The sequence below is a fragment of the Festucalex cinctus genome, chromosome 9 (assembly GCF_051991245.1).
Source record: "Festucalex cinctus isolate MCC-2025b chromosome 9, RoL_Fcin_1.0, whole genome shotgun sequence".
In the NCBI taxonomy this organism is placed as follows: Eukaryota; Metazoa; Chordata; class Actinopteri; order Syngnathiformes; family Syngnathidae; genus Festucalex; species Festucalex cinctus.
Window position 1 is genome coordinate 16,345,863 of NC_135419.1, and position 17,541 is coordinate 16,363,403.

The 17,541-nt window shown below is 41.0% G+C and overlaps 2 protein-coding genes and 1 long non-coding RNA gene across 3 annotated transcripts; all 3 read right to left on the bottom strand.

Moving 5' to 3' along the window:
- Positions 1-2,795: 2,795 nt before the first annotated feature.
- On the bottom strand, positions 2,796-5,088 carry LOC144025323 (uncharacterized). The gene is made up of 3 exons (XR_013284832.1): positions 5,052-5,088; positions 4,500-4,550; positions 2,796-3,353 (listed from the first exon to the last, which is right to left on the bottom strand). It is a non-coding gene; the product is annotated as an uncharacterized LOC144025323 (long non-coding RNA).
- A 493-nt stretch (positions 5,089-5,581) lies between these two features.
- ccna2 (cyclin A2) lies at positions 5,582-11,155 on the bottom strand. The gene is made up of 8 exons (XM_077532741.1): positions 10,622-11,155; positions 9,554-9,806; positions 9,376-9,476; positions 7,354-7,577; positions 7,077-7,281; positions 6,314-6,427; positions 6,115-6,248; positions 5,582-6,046 (listed from the first exon to the last, which is right to left on the bottom strand). Exons 1-8 carry the CDS (start codon positions 10,829-10,831, stop codon positions 5,995-5,997), a joined length of 1,293 nt encoding a protein of 430 aa, XP_077388867.1. The 5' UTR covers positions 10,832-11,155; the 3' UTR covers positions 5,582-5,994.
- A 627-nt stretch (positions 11,156-11,782) lies between these two features.
- On the bottom strand, positions 11,783-17,451 carry bbs7 (Bardet-Biedl syndrome 7). Its single transcript, XM_077531881.1, has 19 exons — positions 16,983-17,451; positions 16,803-16,868; positions 16,654-16,716; positions 16,397-16,572; positions 16,089-16,275; positions 15,938-16,010; positions 15,590-15,697; positions 15,371-15,501; positions 15,202-15,286; positions 15,028-15,130; positions 14,766-14,958; positions 13,619-13,693; positions 13,459-13,527; positions 13,240-13,379; positions 12,987-13,151; positions 12,758-12,867; positions 12,566-12,669; positions 12,160-12,283; positions 11,783-12,078 (listed from the first exon to the last, which is right to left on the bottom strand). The coding sequence occupies exons 1-19, from the start codon at positions 17,016-17,018 to the stop codon at positions 11,945-11,947; spliced, it is 2,142 nt and encodes a 713-aa protein (XP_077388007.1). The 5' UTR covers positions 17,019-17,451; the 3' UTR covers positions 11,783-11,944.
- Positions 17,452-17,541: the final 90 nt, after the last annotated feature.

The following is a 17,541-nucleotide window of genomic DNA, read 5'->3' on the forward strand; positions in this document are numbered from 1 at the left end:
AGTGCAGAGCCAAGAGAGACTCTGTCAGTCCTCTGAGCCATGGACACATCATGATGCTCCATTGTGTTGCACACAGATAGTCATACAATTAGCACCGGGTGGCTTCACTTCACATTGAAATGAGAGAATGTAATATGAGCCACGTTATTGGATGGTGATGAATATAAATCATCAGGAAAAAGTACAAAGTGGGAAAAAAAAGGGGGTTGTAATGTTCAGAGAATAAAACTAGAGTAATATTGGAAGAAACCTTTTTTTCGTTTGTTTTTTATATAAATACAATTATAGGGCAAAAAAGGTCTTCTGCTACACCATGCTGAGAAAGTCCAAACTTAAATTATCAGGATTTTAAAAAAAATACAATTATGACATTATTATCACGTTTAACTAGACTAAGTGCAATTTCTGGAGAAATTGCGTGGGAATGCTGAAAGCTGAATGCTAACAGCTGAATGTACGTGGAATGCTTATGAAGTAAATTGCGAGATAAATTATGAAATTATAACCTCCTGGTTACTGGACAATGCGCTTTACCAACTGTGCCACCGAGTAGTGTCAGACACCTGGCAATGATGATAAGTTATATGGATGGAAGTGGACGAGGAAAATGATACTTAGAAAAAGTTGAATGTCTGTCCCATTGAAAATGAATGGAAAAAGTTGATATTAAATGTTAAATTGTGCAAATACTATAAATAATGTGGAATCAGGCGATATATAACCCGGGAGGCGTGAATTTTTGAAGCTAGTTGAAATTTGAACAATGTATATTGGAAGTATTATGTGGGAGTTGTTACGTGGCAAAAAAGTGTGGAGAATAAAAATCACAATAACGTGGGAATGCTTCAGCATTCCCACAATTAAAATAATCATCTCTATTTAAAAAAATAAAATAAAAAAAAGTTTAGTTATGCCAAGATAAATTACAAGGGATATAAAATCATACTACTATGATATACTTTATATTGTTAAAATAGTGATACATTTTTTTAAAAGAAGTAATATTATATAAATACATTTTCAATTTGCAAGAAATACAGGTGTGTGGTTTTTTTTTTTTTTTTTAAAGAAAAATGTTATGAGAATCAATGAAGTGTGAATTTAAGATTTTCTTCTCTTTTTTTTATATGCGGTCAAATTTGGGCCACATGGAATTTATTTAAGTTCAATTATGATGGGGGAAAATGAGAATATATTTTTAATATTGCAAAAAATTAAGTAAATAAGTTAGAATATTGTGAGAAATAAAGTTGCATTTTGCAGATGGGTTAATTGTGGAAATTTGTTATATTGTGGGAAAGAAAGTTTTATATTTTTTTGAGGGGGGGGGGGGGGTAATGTTTTGAGAATAAAATTTAATATTGTGAGAAATAATTTGTAATAGAAGAATTGAGTAAAACCAAAAAAATAAAAACATATACAAAAAGTTTCCATGTATATACAGTATTTATTTGTCATACATTTGCAATTTCCTTAGTCTTATATTATATCGAAAGTTTATTAAGTGGGGGGATGATAAATTGTTATATCAGAAATTAAGTTGTTTTATGTTTAAAAAAAAACAACTCATATTTTCATTTCGTCTGACATCCACTTGAAATTAATGAGCTAAGTAAAAAAACCAAAAAAAAACCTTCATTGTCAAAACTTTTGTTAAAGAACTTCCTACTTGCGCCTCGGGGACGAAGTGGTATTTCCGAGCCATGGACCCAATCGCTTGTCAACCCGTTGACTGACTGACTGACATGAAATAAAAAAATTCTGTCATCCATCATCAAGCCTCCTGAGCCTCATCGTCTCGCAGCTGGCTCACACGCCACTGCCTTCATTTGTGCTAATAAGAAATGACCTTATGGAGCAGATCAGTGAACAAACACAATCAACTTATCTAATTGTTATTCACACCCTTTGAGTCTACAATGACAATAAAAATATTGTAGAATATTTTTTTTTTAATTTTTTTTTTGCAAAACACAGGTTGCAAGAAGATACTTAGTGCAAGTAACGGGGCTTTTGTAATGTAATCCTTTTTCATTATTACATTGTTTTACAATTTCAAGATTTTATGATTTTTTTTTTGTGTGGGCAGCACATAGGTTATTCATATATATATATATATATAAATTTGCCAAATTGTGACCTGTATTATATATACACTTTTGATCATTCCACACGTATGGGTGTCGTTTTTATTAATTATTGGCCAATCTAAAGTGTTGAAAAATAGCTTGCGCTCTTTGATGACGCAACGTTACCGGTTGAATAAGCATGCCGTTTTTGGGGTCTCTTGAAAAGCGTCGATTTTGGAGGTACAAGGTTTTGGCCTGACACCAATGAAATACAAAAATGTTTGGTAATTTTCACCGAAATTATACTTGATTCTATCTTTTTCATGACATATTTGGTCTTTTTTTTTTTTTTTTTTTTTAAACAATGCCAAGAGGCCCAACGCTGTATCTTTAATCATCAGGATACAAATTGAATGGTTTTTAAAATAATTAATTAAAAAAATTACATTTATTGATTACATTCATGTTCAGTTTATAAATAAATAAATCCATACATTAAGAAAGAAAGGGGGTTTGGGGGGGACACACAACAATTAAAACTTTTCGCCCTTGGGCAGTTTTCCACCATCTGTGCAATTAACTGAATAATCCAGATGATGCCCAGAGGGAACCACTGTGGTCATCACAAGCCCGCTTTAAAGGATGAAAGGAGAAAAGGCAAGTAAGAAAAAGATGGTTTAATAATTAATAACAATAATGAGGCAAACATAGCTCAAATCCGGCAGAATGTCGATGTCCTTTTCGGGCAACTCCATCACATTTGTTTTTTTTCCCTCCCCCTTACATCAGTCCACAAGGAGAAGGTGGGGGTTTGTGGGGGGAGTGCATTCCGTTCATAGCACATGGCGGAGCTCCTGAACCGAGGAGGTGCTGATGGCGTTGGTGGTGCTGGCGGGGGTCTGTCGGAAGGATCTGGCCAGCTGCAGGCTGGCTTTGCCCACCGAGTGGCGCAGCTGCTTGATGAGCATCCACAGCAGCAGCATGATGAGCCCCAGTAGCCCCAGCAGCATGGCCAGGTACACGCTCACGTTCCAGCCCCAGTCCAGCTGCAGGGGCAACGACGTGGACGCCAGCAGGAATTTGCGGGGGGCCGGCATACCGGAGCACCCTCGAAAAGAGCCACAAAAAAATAAATAAAAAACTTCAAGGATGGCGTGCGGAGGCCATTCCGACAGGTAGCCGAGCGCTAGGTGATGAAATTCCCGTCCGTCTCCATGATTGAAACAGACATTCCCTTTCTCTTCCCGCGGCTGTGTCCCTTTCCTTGCGCTCCCGTCTCATGCTCTGCCCGACAGGGGAAGAAAAAGGAAAGAAGGAAGGAAAAAAAGGGGAGGAGGAGGAGGAGGGGGGACTGGCATGTCACTGGCTGCACGCACGGCGGTGTACTTGAGAATAAAAGTAACAAAACGCGTAATTTTCAGGTTATGGTCGAAGATCAGGTTTTGTTTTACTCACTTTTTTTTTTTTTTTTAACTTAATAAAATAAAAAGTGAAAACCATTATTTTTCATGTACAATTAATACCTTTAACACATTCACTGCCAGCCCAGCAAAAATGCATTATTTGACGTCTTTTTCCGTCAATGAGTTAAAAACATCTTACCACTTGCTGTCAATTCAAAATGACATCACAGGTGCTGAGAGCTCAACGACCAATCACAGCTCGCTGGTTTTCCGGGATTGGTTCATGTGATGTTTACAAACTGAGCCATGATTGGTCGTTACCCAAGCCCTTAGCACACGTGATGTCATTTTCAGTCGACAGCAAGGGGCGAAATTTTTTAAACGGTATTAATAAGCGATGTGCGCATCCCAATATCAAGGTGCATTATGGGTAGATTTTGGATAGGCAAAACTACCAAACTGTCATTGAAAATGAATTGGATCCAATGGAATCAGCTCTGATAGAAACGTTTCAACCGCTGGAAAGTTGCTGTTCTTTTTGTTAACATGCATAACATGGTTTACTGACATCAGGAGAGTTGACTTGCAAGCTTTAAAGTGTACAGTTACACAAAAAATTTGTCACCACTCTAATCTTCGCCTTTCAAATGAATAGTAGTGATGTGTCAGTCACGAAAGAATCGAGTCTTTTGAACGGCTCTTCAACGTGAACGTTGGGTACCGAGTCTATCGAGAGCCGTTCTTTTACGTGAACGACTCCCGAATGAACGGCTCCCCTGTAAGAGCCAAAAGTCCCATCATTAATTAATAGGGTAGTTGGTAGCCTCGTTTACCCCCCAGCATGAGCGAACTTAACGCACACTTCGCTTATTGTACTTGAGACATAATGAAGTTACCAAATTATAGACAACTTATGAACTTCTTACTGCTAATGGTAAATGACTCAAATATTCCTTTAACTCATTGTATGTGATTTGTTGGTCTAACTAGCAAAAATATTCAGAACAAATAAAACAAAAAAACATACTCTTGCCTTATTCTTGAATCTTGATAGGCGTGAACGTCGCGTTAGCAGAACCTACAATGAGTGAGACATTCAGGTTATTGCACATAAAAGTAATATATTCGTAATGGAACGGTTGGTTGCATTAGTCATGGCCTTTAATATATTAAAATAAAATCAAGAAAATGCAGTTTGGTACGCAGGCATTCACTACTGAGCACTTCCTGTGCATGTGCAAGGTTCTCTGCCTTTACATTTGTCCTTATTGATCTCAACAGTTTCAACCGATTACAATGACAGGTCGTTTTCAAATGTACATTTCACCAACACTGATTTTTAATTGCTAGGTAACAAGTGCACTAGTGCAGACCTCCGCCAATGATGAAGTGTCTATACAAACGTATTGCTAGCTCTCAATGTGCAATATAAAATAATTTTCTATGTAGACCTGAGCAAAGTGCAACAGGAAGACATACAGCAGTTATAGCCTTACTTTAGCTGCCTCAAACACGTTAGCATTTTGGCTAGGGAGCTGAAAGCAGTTTAGCATGAATTAAATTACAGCTTTTGTCTTACCTTGACGCCAAAACATGCAACTCTTGATTGATGGATTCAGCAGAGTTCCAATGATGATTCAGTATTTTTTTCAATCTTCATTTGGGTTTTTTGAGGGATCCATTCAGGATGACTAGAAGCTAATCACTTAGCTTCATTCAAAGCCTACATTTGACCTGAGGGCTTCATTCCACTTTGTGCGGCATCATGCATAGCCACAAGTTTACATTTTATGTATTAGTTGACACGGGAACGTTTGATTTTTGAGGGTTGCTCAAGTGAAAAATGGTCTGCAGTCTTAGCAACGCTGCATTAGATTTAACTTTTATCCCAGTCAAATGACTGCAAAGCTATTTTTAATCCAGAGGCAGCACTTAAATGGGTTTTGTTTGTGATTCAGGTGACAGACTGCATTACCTGTGGTTTGTTTTAAGGCCTTTGCAGGAGTGACTAAATTTGAACAATTAAACCCAGTTTCCTGGTAGATATAAAGTGAACCACTGCTGCCCCCTGTGGTCAGCCAGAATAAAATAGGCAGGAAGCAGGCCAAGTGATCTTTAAGTGAATTTTATTTACAAGAGCGTTACTTTACAGTGCTGCAAGACGACCCGACAAGTCATGCCAGTCACCCAAATGTAATGACACAGACAACGCCATGACTGACAAACACGTTTAATGTGTAAAACTCACCTGCTTTAACAAGACTAGGTTGACTTAGAAAAACAACCCAGCAATTACAACTGCTTGGGCATAAAACCCTCAACCCTTGGCAGCAGGGCAAATCAGCTTGTATTTACACATAGATCTGATTTTAAAACCAGATTAAAACACTATGAACATCAGGAATTTATCAAAAACAATGAATGTACTTCGGGAACAGGCCACAAGGGGAAAAAAAAAAAAAAAAAAAAAAAAGACAAGTGACAGGAAGTACAACTCTTAAAAAGGGGGGGATTGAAGGGGTTCAGTCAAACTGCAGAGTAGTTGGAGGTTCGATAGTGGAAACTTCATGATGCCTGGGGAGAAAATTTCCATGAGTCACTTCAATTATTAAACTTAAATCATGTGTGGCATCAATTCTTACTTGGAAGTCTTGTACTTCTCCCTGACTGACTGCTGAGCATGCTGTGGTGCGTTCAGGTACATCTGGTGAAGCTCATCTACGCATGGCCTCAGCTCCTCCAGGGTGTAGCCCGTCCTCTCCACCAGAGACTTGGGCTGCACACGAGCCCGTCATGTCAAAGCTCACAAAATTAACTAAAACAAAAATCTGGAAAACATACCCATGATGCACCAGCGATTGTGTTGTTGGCCAGGATGTAGGCAGCGGCAGCAGTTTGGGAAGGAAGGTACTTCAGGAATGGGTCGCAATCCACCAAGCTGAGCTCGCTGAGGTACTGTTAGCACATTTGTACACATTTCCATAATTAAAAAATTAATAACACAGCCATTAACACTTGGGTTCCTCCAAAGAAATTTACCTAAATTTTGTAAGGCGTACATAAACATTCAGAAAATCCTAGAGGCTAGGCCACAAATTAACGGCATAGCTAATTCAAACAATTGTTGACTGAAGTCTTGTCAGCAAAAGAGAGGAAATTGTAACTAACTAGGGCTTCCTCCATCAAAGTCATGATGTACTCTAATAAATAAAATTGCATTAACAAGTCCAACCAAATGTGCGGTTATCTTACCTTCGACACTGTAGTATCTGTGACCGCGTGTGTATCTGCGAGGAGTTGCTGTTAACTCAGGTTAGTTGGTCTGCGTCTTGAGCGGCTGAGAACTCGTTTATGAATCTGACTACCAACAGTTTATCGTTGTTCAATAAATAATCAAAATGTGCTAAACCAGTTCTGCAAACTGGTCTGGATTGCACAGCTACTTTGTGGCTCACTAGCATCTCAACTTATTTCTACACTGAGTAAGTGTGCATCTACAATAAGACTTAAAATAAAAATGCTGTTATGTTATACTTTAAGGCAGAGATTTGACACTGGTCTTTTGTCAAATGACTCAATTTTTCAGTCGCCATCCAGTGCTCACCATGGAGAGGCTCTCCACCTGCTTGCTGGCAGGGTGATGCAGGAAGTACTGCGTGAGGAACTGGTTGATGGTGGGCGCCGCCAGGTCAAAGGAGAGCACCTTGAGCACCAGCTGCTCCATCCTCAGCACCTGCTTTTTGGTGTAGGTGTCGTCCGTGATGTAGACAAACTCCGACACCTCCGGGGGGTAGATCTCCTCAAATTTGCTACACATGCGCACAAGTTAATTTAGATTTAAAAAAGCAGCAACAACCGAAGCAAATCGAAAGTCAACTTACGAGGCCAGCAGCATGGCGGCGGTGCCCACCAGCTGCAACTTGCCGCGCAGCACCGACATGGACGACAGGAAGCGGTCGATGTAGTTGACGGCCAGGTAGAGCGTCTCGCTCTGGAGCTTGTACTCCTCGCCGACCTCCACCAGCCAGTCCACCAGGATAGCGCGCATGCTGTTGGTGATGTCGGGCTGCTTCCTCATGTAGCCCAAGCGGGGGCGACACTTCACCTGTGGGATGATTCAGCCATATTTAAACGAGGGGCTCCAAAACCTTTCAAGAGGCTGTCTGCCGGTTTCACTCAGGAAAATGCACTTTTTAAATACAGGATTTAAACAAACAAATACTTCTAAATTTATAAATATGGGCTTTTCATAACATGTGGGTGTGATTTTGTCCTAAACCCCCAGCCTATATTTTTCCATTTTGTGTTTTATAAACAGCGGAACATTTCTGTGGAAAGACAGTGTTTACACCCCTCCAGCCAATCGCAGAGCGGGGTGGGTGGGGTGTGTGTGTGTGTGTGGGGGGGGGGGGGGGGGGGGGGGGGGTCAACCGTGTCAGCAGTCACTCCCGCAGCAATTTGAAAGCACGCACAAATCCAACCCCCCCAATTCACACATGTAAGCTTCTGTGAGCGAGTGGGGGGGAATAATACGTGCTTGATTTCAAATTGCCGCGGGAGTGACGTCACGCAGCTGACACGTTTGCGACACGCCACCCACCCCACCGCTCTGAGATTGGCTGGAGGGGTGTAAAGCCTGTCTTTCCACAGAAATGGCCCGCTGTTTACAAAAACACAAAATGGCAAAATACAGGCTGGGGGTGTAGGATAAAAATCACCCCCACACGTTATGAAAATCCCATAGCTACAAATTGAGAAGTAGTTTGTTTAAATCCTGTATTTAAACAGTGCATTTTTCTGAGTGAATCCGGCAGACAGCCCCTTTAAGATTTTAGCAACCCTTCCATTACTCACAAATTTATTTCCTGGGTGAAATCTCAGCATTTAGTTCATTAGTATTATGTTGAAAGACCATTTCATTGTTCTGCTTGCCACTCAGTCAAACCTAGCTAACACAGCTAAGCATCAATATCAGGCTTCATGCAGAGCTTTCTGATTAGCTAATAGTTTGAAACAGTTGGCTGTGGGAGACATGGGAAAACAAGCTGGATAGGGGTATTTGAGTACCACTCCAATATTGTACACTAAATCTGAGTTTAAAGTGGAAGTCAACCTTAAAAAGATACTTCACTTATTTAGCCCATTATAGCAATAAAAAGTTGATATTTTGTCTACGATTTGATGCTTTCATTATTTTTCCACATACAATTAGTACCTTTAAAAACATTTTACAACTTTGTTGACTTATCATGACATCACAAGGGCTCAGGTAACCAATCACAGCTCACCTGTTTCCTAGGTTTGGTCATGTGACATTCACAAGCTGAGCTGTGATTGGCTACCCGAGCCCTTGTGATGTCATTTTCAGTCGACATCAAGTTGGTTTTTTTATTTCACACTTGCAAAATGTGTTTTTATAGGTACTCATTTTACATGAAAAATAATGAATTTTAAATTATAGGCAAAATGTTTGACTGCCAAAAAATGGCTAAATTAGTAAAGTATCCCTTAAACATCTCTTGACAAAGTTATGTAACCTAACTAGTCTAAATGACATTCTGATAAACATTTCTTTTGGAATACAAGTTACGAAGCAAAATGCAGCCATTTTTAATCCATCTCAGGAGCGGCCATTTTGTCACTTGCTGTCGACTGACAGTGACATCACAATTAATCAGGGCAACGACCAATCACAGATGACCCGTTTTCTGAAGCCGAGCTGTGACCATAACCAGAAGACCATAGACTAGTGGGGCTGCATAGAACACAAGTGCATGGACTGATTTTACCCTTTAAATAAGTTAAAAGAATTCCAAAGAGGCCCTTTACAACCTCCTACTTTTCTACATGCAGCACTCAGAGGAAAGACTCCAGACAAACCGGCAGGAAGTGTAACATCTCACCTCCAGTTTCCTCAAATACGCATGAATCTCTTCAGCATATTCAGGCACCTCCTTGACGTCGATAGTCTTCTCCTCGATCACAGACATGTCCATTGGAGAGTCTAGGAAGAAAAATTACATAGTCATTAGTCAAAGTTTAAAAACCATAATTTTGAACATTTTCAGTCAAGTCACCAACCAAAACTGATGTCCATGGCCGGTGCAGGGATGTCAAGCGTGGCCAGAGGTTGGCGCAGACGGGCAACGGCATGGTCGATCTTCAGTGGCGAATCCTCCTCGGAGAGCTCTTCGACCTTTGCGGTGGCGGCACCGTGCTGCTTCTTGACACAGACGTTGGAGGGCTGTGGGTCCACATGGATTTGGAAGGGGGGCGGCTTGGAGGAGGCTTTGCAGGGTTCTTCATTTTTACATGACGGCTGCTGTGAGGATTCCTGGCAAACAATGTAGAACAAGTGCAGAGTATTATTCATTTGTGTTATATGTATAAGCATGTAAAATTAAGAATGGTCTTAAAAGAAGAACATTCTCAAAATTACCTCATTGTGGAACCCCCATCTAAATAGAGCCAGGTTGTTTTAAAATCCACTCATAATCATTTAACCATTAATTTTAAAGTGCTCAAAAGAAGTGATTCAATCAATTCTGTTGTGCTTCCATTTGGTTAGAAATTACAGGTTTCAGCCAGGCATTGTATTTTTATGACAATTGTGCACCACCTGCTTGGCCAGACCACATTTGAATTGGATCTCTGATCCAAAAGGATTTGATTTTCTAGTTCAATAAAAGCTTTGACTTAAGTTAAAATTAGACTCAGAAGGTGATAGTTGGTCTGCCTATATAATCACAATGTGGGCCTCATGTTATTAAAAGGAGGGAGTGTCAAAGTGATAGTATGCTTCTAACATCCATCAATTTCCATTTTCTTTTTAAATTAACCATTGGTTACATTGACTTTTTTTAAGCACGTTAAATTTTATTTTTAAGATGACAAAGCAAACGCAACGCATCGAAGCCATAAAATGGCGGACTAAAAGTTAATTCATTCATCTTGGGCAACAATTAAATGCATATCAACACATAAGCAAGACAAACAGTCAATCTGAATATATTGGTGTAAGAGTGACTCTCCAATTTTTAATTTTATTTTTCCTCATTAATGCTACATACAGCATACTTTGCCTAGCTTGCAAGCTAACTAGCTGATGAGGCTACAAGAACTTAGAAGTGGGTAGCGAGCCCAACTGACCTGCTTGTAAGCGCGCTGGATCTGGCCTTTGCTCCTCTGGTTGTTCTGCAGGGGGGCCAACACGGTCCTGGTGGCCGCAGACTTAGGCGGCACGTTCTCCTGGTTCTCCAAGCCGGCCGCCCGGGGCTTCAGCGAGTCTCGCAGTCTTGTCTGCATGTTTTCTTGATCGTGGAGGTCGCTTGTTGTTTGGCTACCGTTTGCGCCCGACATGTTTCGAGTTGGCCTCTACTTAAATTAGTAGTTAAGTGCAACCGTTGCTTTTCTTTTGTTGCAAAAATATATCAGACAATACAGACTAATGTTAGCTGCGATCGTGTGGGAGATGACGGCGCAGTCGCAACAGAAAACCAAACCAACACTTGAAAGAGCAACGGAACTCCGCAAAAACGAGCACACTTTTGGAACAGCCGCAATACTTTCAGGGTGCCATAACTTTAAATTCCACCAACCTGCAAGGTGACTCGCTACCCCGGTGCTGCTTTTAGTTTCCACACACTGACTGACTCGCTTGAATTTTGCAGTTGCTTTTCTCTCATTCAAGCAGCCCGCGTGGATTGAAACGGACCAATCACCAGCCGCGGCGGTGGTGACGTCACAAATCGACGGCAAACAAGAGGGGACTAGCGACTGTGATTGCAAATTCAAAACCGGCGTGCAGTTGGAAAGCGAGCGCTTTTTCACGAAAAGCAACTTGACTCACCTGTAATTTATAGGTTAAAATTATTGTGTATTTATTATCATAATGAAATAAATCAGGAATGTCCGAACATTTGTTAAGTAGTATGTACATATAAATTGTAAAAACATTTGCGCCAAAATAGAATTTACTAGTTATTTTAACACTTGCCTTACTATTGTGCTTTTTTTGTCTATTGATGCAACCTTGAACAGGTTTTTTATGTGTAGTATAAATTATACTACTTGAATTATACTGTATAATTCAACAAGCGGTTGGAATAAAAGTTTAAAATACTAACAAAACAAGTCAGTTAATTCCTATATTGAAAGCCTAAAAAGGTTTGAACGCTAACGTACTATCAGATGCTGATTTTTTGTATTTTTTTTAAAGAAAAAAAAACAGTTTTGTAGTGGCTGCAATGCATAAACAACAAATTGTGTCTTATTTGTATTTTAAAATGCAGGCAAAAAAAAAGTACAATCATCAATATAGTGATTTATTCATCACCACACTAGTATGAAAATAATATACTGTATTACAACATACTTGAACATGACATGATCTACAGTCAAAGCAGAAAACTTCTATAAAAAGAAAAAAAATATATAGACAAAAATACAAAATATCTCACATGGGCGGCATGATTAAGCCTCATTGAAAAAGTCTAATAATGAATTCAAATCGTAACTATCCAGGATCTCCAAGAGCGACGACACTTTGGCTTTCACATTCTGTCCTTTGAACTTGAACTTATCGATGAAGAGGTCCGTGATCATGCCTGCGGGGGAGCAAGAGAAAACAGTCAGTGTACAATAATGAAAAATAACAATAATGTCAAATATGAATGATGACGTATCACCGTAAAGCCTCTCCAGGTGCGCCGGCTGCCTCTTGTACTCCTCCAGCAGACTGGCCGACTCGTCCAGGATGCTGCGATACTCGGAGATCAGGAAGTCGGCGTTGCCCTCGTGAAGCTGCAACTCCTAAACCATCAAACCGGGAATAATTAATTTTAATTCAAATTTGCTCATTTGTCTCAGATAGTGTGGCCTCTGTTTGGGGCTCATAGTAGGAGCCTTTAATTCCACTAAACCAAAAGGCCGACTTCCTGTTCAATTTCGAGCATTTTATCATTGAGACTTTTTTGCTGAAACTTTCCTAGCTTTCCATAGGGCGCTACTGAGCGAGTTTTGGAGAGTCATGTTCAGCAGCCATAAATGTTCCCTAGGAAAAAAAAATGGACAAAACATTTTAATCAGACATACCTTCAGTGCATCAATGAGCTGAACTTTCCTCGCCAGCACCAGCTGGTACTCCAGTTTAGGGTGGATCATCTTGAGCGTGTGGCTCACGGAGTCGTCGTTGATATCTGCAGAAGAACACAAGCACCTTTATATTGTAATGTGCATAAATCCCCAAAACCACACCAGGAGAATAATCATCCACCCGCAGCCCACCGTAGGAAATGTTCAGGTTGACTTTGCGTTTGGTGGCCTCTTTGGATAGGACGTCGCTCAGGATGGAGATGGTAGAGATGTTGTCTGACTTGAAGTGGCCCTCTCCTTTACTAGAATAGAGATACAATGCTATGAATCTTGATGTTGTTTTATAATAGGCGCCATAAACCTCTTACGAGAGCATTTGAAGTCCATTTCATTCGTGCTGTTGTCTAATACAGGAGCTGACCTGTAGGTGGCGTGCAACTGCGTGCCCAAGAAGGTGTTGAGGAAGTAGAAGGTGACACTCTCTCCCGCTGGCGTCTTCTCCGGCACCTCTGGCAGGCAGAAGACCACCCAGGAGTGGATCTCTGCAAAACTGAACTGTCCAACCAGACTCAGCCTGTTCATGGGCCTGGATCCACAATACACAACGAATACTATCATTATGTTAGCTCATTATTAAAAAAAATAAAAATAAAAAGTGTAGGGTGGAAAATCACCTGTCCTGGTCGATGCTGTGCGTGCGCTGGTGAAGAGAAAGAGGTTTGATGTGATACTGGCGAACCTGACACGTCTTGGGCTGCAGCCTGTGGGTGACGTAAGCCTGCAAGGTGCCGTATTGCCCTTCGATGGACCTCACCTGCAACACGCATGAACAGAGCTTGTCAACATGAATGTATGTGAACATGAATTGCGTTGATTACTGGGACGCTACTTACCTTGAGCTCCAATCTAGTGGTGTTGGCTTGACACCTGTAAGTGGCCAACAGAAAGTTGCCGTTTGGCTGCTGGAGAGGGAGAGGGAGAGAGAGAGAGTATTTCAAAATGGCAGTCAACTAAGAAGATGTTCGTTTTGAGGACTTTGAGGTCTTGGCTCACCTCAGAGTCGCACTCGCTGAAGCTGACGACTGCCGAGTTGTTGTCCACGTCCAGAAGGTCGATGGGGACGTCGCTCTACAAGTTAGACAAGTTAGACGACAAGATATTTTGAATGGCATATTTCTTTCACTGGATAATTGCACTTCATTTTTATTTAAAATTTTATCAATTTAATTTTTTTTTTAAATATTTTTTTATACATAAAAGACTAGAGAAATTTAATTAATAATAATAATAAATACAATTTCAAGGAAAAATACTATCATAGTTTTACTGTATATTAGGATACTGTAATCCATATCACTCAGTACTATTGCAGAAAATATTTTGCATTATCACATCATGGAATATAATTAATAACAATTAAATAGAAAAAAAAAAAAAAAAAGAAAGTTTGTGCACCATGATTTCACGTTTTAATACAGTACTGCATTGACTGTGCAGTGCTTTCTGGTATGCACACCATGGCCACCGGGGGCAGTATAATACAGACATAACATGACAGACACAAGTGAGTCAGTAAGCAGCAGTAATAGTGGAAGAAAAAATGCTTTTTAGTAGAGCAGCACAACATATCGAAAAAATATCGATATCGCGACATTGGTCCATGCAATATGCATATCTCAAAACATGGAATTTTATGGTTTTATTTAAATTTGAATTACAATTAAATGACTAAAAATATATTGAGTTTGTTTTGCTGCATGAAAAAAAAATGTAATTCTTTAATTAGATCACAAAAATGTCATTTCTGCAGGTACATGATAAATATCGCAATAATATCGATATCGCTATATTCAGCAACTACAAAGCACATCGCATGATTTTCTAATTTCGTGCAGCCCTACTTTTTAGTATTGTTATATTGTCTTTGGACAGTTGTTGTTGGTGGACTTTTGCAAATCCAAATTTGGTGAAATACCCAATGTGTAATTTTTTCTTTTTCTGTGTTAGATTTACAGAAAACTAAGTGGCAATTGCTGCCACCATCTCACGTAAGTAAAATATTTGCCCCAATTTCAAAACCCAAAAAAAAAAATCGTACAGCAAACAACATTATATTGAGAGGACTAATAAGTCGAAGTATCACTGTACTTGTGTTTGAGAAAAGAAAAGCCCAAACATGTTGTACGAAGGCAGCACATACCTGGAGCAGCAAATTGTCGATGGCCGTCTGCACCTCCAGCGTGAGGCTGTAGCTGGCGTCGTCCTGGCACAGCGTGAACTTGTCGTTGATGTTGAAGGCGGGCGCCACCGAAATGGCCGTCTTGGACTGCGACGTCTGCTGGTACTGCTCGCGGCCCAGCTGAACTTTGACCTGGAGCTGCTCCAGCTCCGCTCTGCGGCGAAAGAACGGCTTGCGGTTTCCACACTTCAGGCTCGGAAGTCGTCATGACGGCGCCGGTTACCTGAGGGCTTCCACTTTGGATTGAACCTCTTTACTCATCCTCACCTCGTTTCCAGCACCCACCTCGGCCTTTTGAGGCTCCGTAGTCAAACCCGTCACCCAACCTGGAAACACACAAGACATAAAAAGATATTGATTAGTCTGCTACAATACACTTGATCCATTGAAATGTCACCTGTATAGGTGGCAGTCAAGATCTCGTCATAGGACTCCTTCCCCACGCAGCCTCCCTGGATGGAGGTCACGCTTTCTGACAAGGCCTGTGCCAAAGCAAAGGAAGCTAATCACAAGCCGTTACACTTAACGCTGACTCATCACATCGAGATTTAAAGACCCTCCCTCACATGCTCAAAGCGTAGCGCGGGCTCGTTGGCGCTGTCGAAACCGTAAACAGCCACCGTCCCGTCGTCGCGGCCCACCAGGATGTCGCTCACGCCGTCGCCGGTGATGTCGTAGGCGTCGAGGCAGAGAATTCCTGGACATAGCACAGTATCGCAGGCCACTTCATTAGGTACAGCCGCATGTGCGATCCATTACGGCAACCGCGCACTACAGTACAGCACCTCCTTTCTTTTTGTCGTTGTCAATCTCCCACTTGGTCGCTGCTGATTCTTCGGCGATCTGAATCAGGCCGATTTTGCCGTCCGTTGTCCCAAACAGGATGTCCTCGCCTAACAGTGAGAGGCAAAATTCCCACAATTCACTTGGGCCCCAAATGAAATACAATGCAGTTTTCAAATGTTTTATAATGTTTATGTATTACATTCACATTTGATCACTTGTTTTTTTTTTAATAAACAATACGTCAGCTCAAGGATTAAAAAGATTATTTGCATTTTTGATAAAATGTTAAATTTTAAAATAAAATAAAATAAAATAAGCACATTTGCTTTGAAAAATAATTAACTTGCCTCCATCTTTGCTGTAACGTTCTAGCACAGAAGGCGGTCCGGGCACCTCCACCTCGTAGGCCAGCTCGGATCCCTGATGAATTTAAATAAACAAGAAAAATCTTTATTGACATCATTTGAACAATCAGGACTTGCAAGGAGCATTGCCTACCTGCAGCACCCTAAGAACTCGATCTTGACACGCCAGCACAGGGACGGGGCGAGCCAGGTTCTCCGAGGACAAACAGACAATGTCGTTGATCTTGTCCCCCGACAGGAAGTAATCCTGGTCCTTGCAGTCGCAGTAGTGGTTGTAGATGTAGCTGGCGCACACAAAGAGGTCGGCGCCAGACACGTGCCTGGCACAATATACAATTTTCTATAACTTGTTGAATGAGGGCAATGAGGATCAACCAAATCGGTCTTTTATGTTTCCCACGAGTTAGGGTCCCCGAGAACATTCATGGTGTTACTCCCTACATGGCATTGATGCTCTCAGTGAGATTGGCTTCAAAGGTGAGGAACTGTTTGCCCTTCTTGGTAAATCCTCGCACTTGAGACCCAGAGCAGACAAAGATCTTCTCCTGTGGCGTTCCAGCTGCGCCGCCCAGGTCCATTCGGCATATTTTCTGCCCCGGGAGTGTTTTGAAGACCGGCTGCGATACATGGGCTTATGTTAGCAACAAAATATGTAAAATATACAGCATTGACTGAATTGGTTGGGGGTAATCACTCACTACTGCCTCGCCCTTCTTCATCCCAAAACATGTCAAGACGCCATCATGGTCTGCAACAGCCACCTGCAACAACAATGACATTAAATCACACCACTTGAATGTTTATTTCACTGAAATATACCCAAAACGATCCGTTTAACTGATGATACCTTCTGGGTGGCTTTTTTTCCAAGTGTTGGCAGCAGCCTCATTGTTTTTTGGGATGTTACTCCAACCTGTCAGTGACAAGAAAATCATGTAAAACAACCAGTGTGACAGAGTATAATACTCAAACATTCTTAAAGATCAAAATAAGGCCAACAACCCAGATAGAGACAGAGAGGACTTACCTGAATATAGTCAACTCGATTTAGATTTATCTCCATCTTTATTTGCGGCAAGTCCTGATTTCGGAGGAAAATAACGATACAAGCCGCTAAACTAGATGTCTATCCGGCCACAGAAGCGGCAACCAATCGGTCCATTCGTCAGTCACAAGTCACTGCTAACATTTGAGGTAAATCATCATAAGAGACAGGAGATAGAAGAGATAAGGATTATCCACTCAAGAAGATTAGCTCGACGTGCTAACATTGGCTAGAAAGCTAGTTAGCATTCGCGACGTGTTTACACTAGTGGGGCGGGTTAAGTACTTTAACGACGACCCAGTCGTGTTTAAAGTAAAAAACACAGGTGAAAGTAGGTGATGAATGGAAAAGCAAACAGGTTTCAGGTCGACACAGAGACTAATTTAGGGCGAAAACGAAGCATTACGCTTAAAATAGCTTCCATGGCAACGTTGTATCCGCAGTAACTTGCGCGGTCATTGGACAACGTTTGAACATTGCATATTCAAGACACCTCCTGATTGGATATTTTGCTTCCGGGAAAAGGAGGCGTAGCCACAAC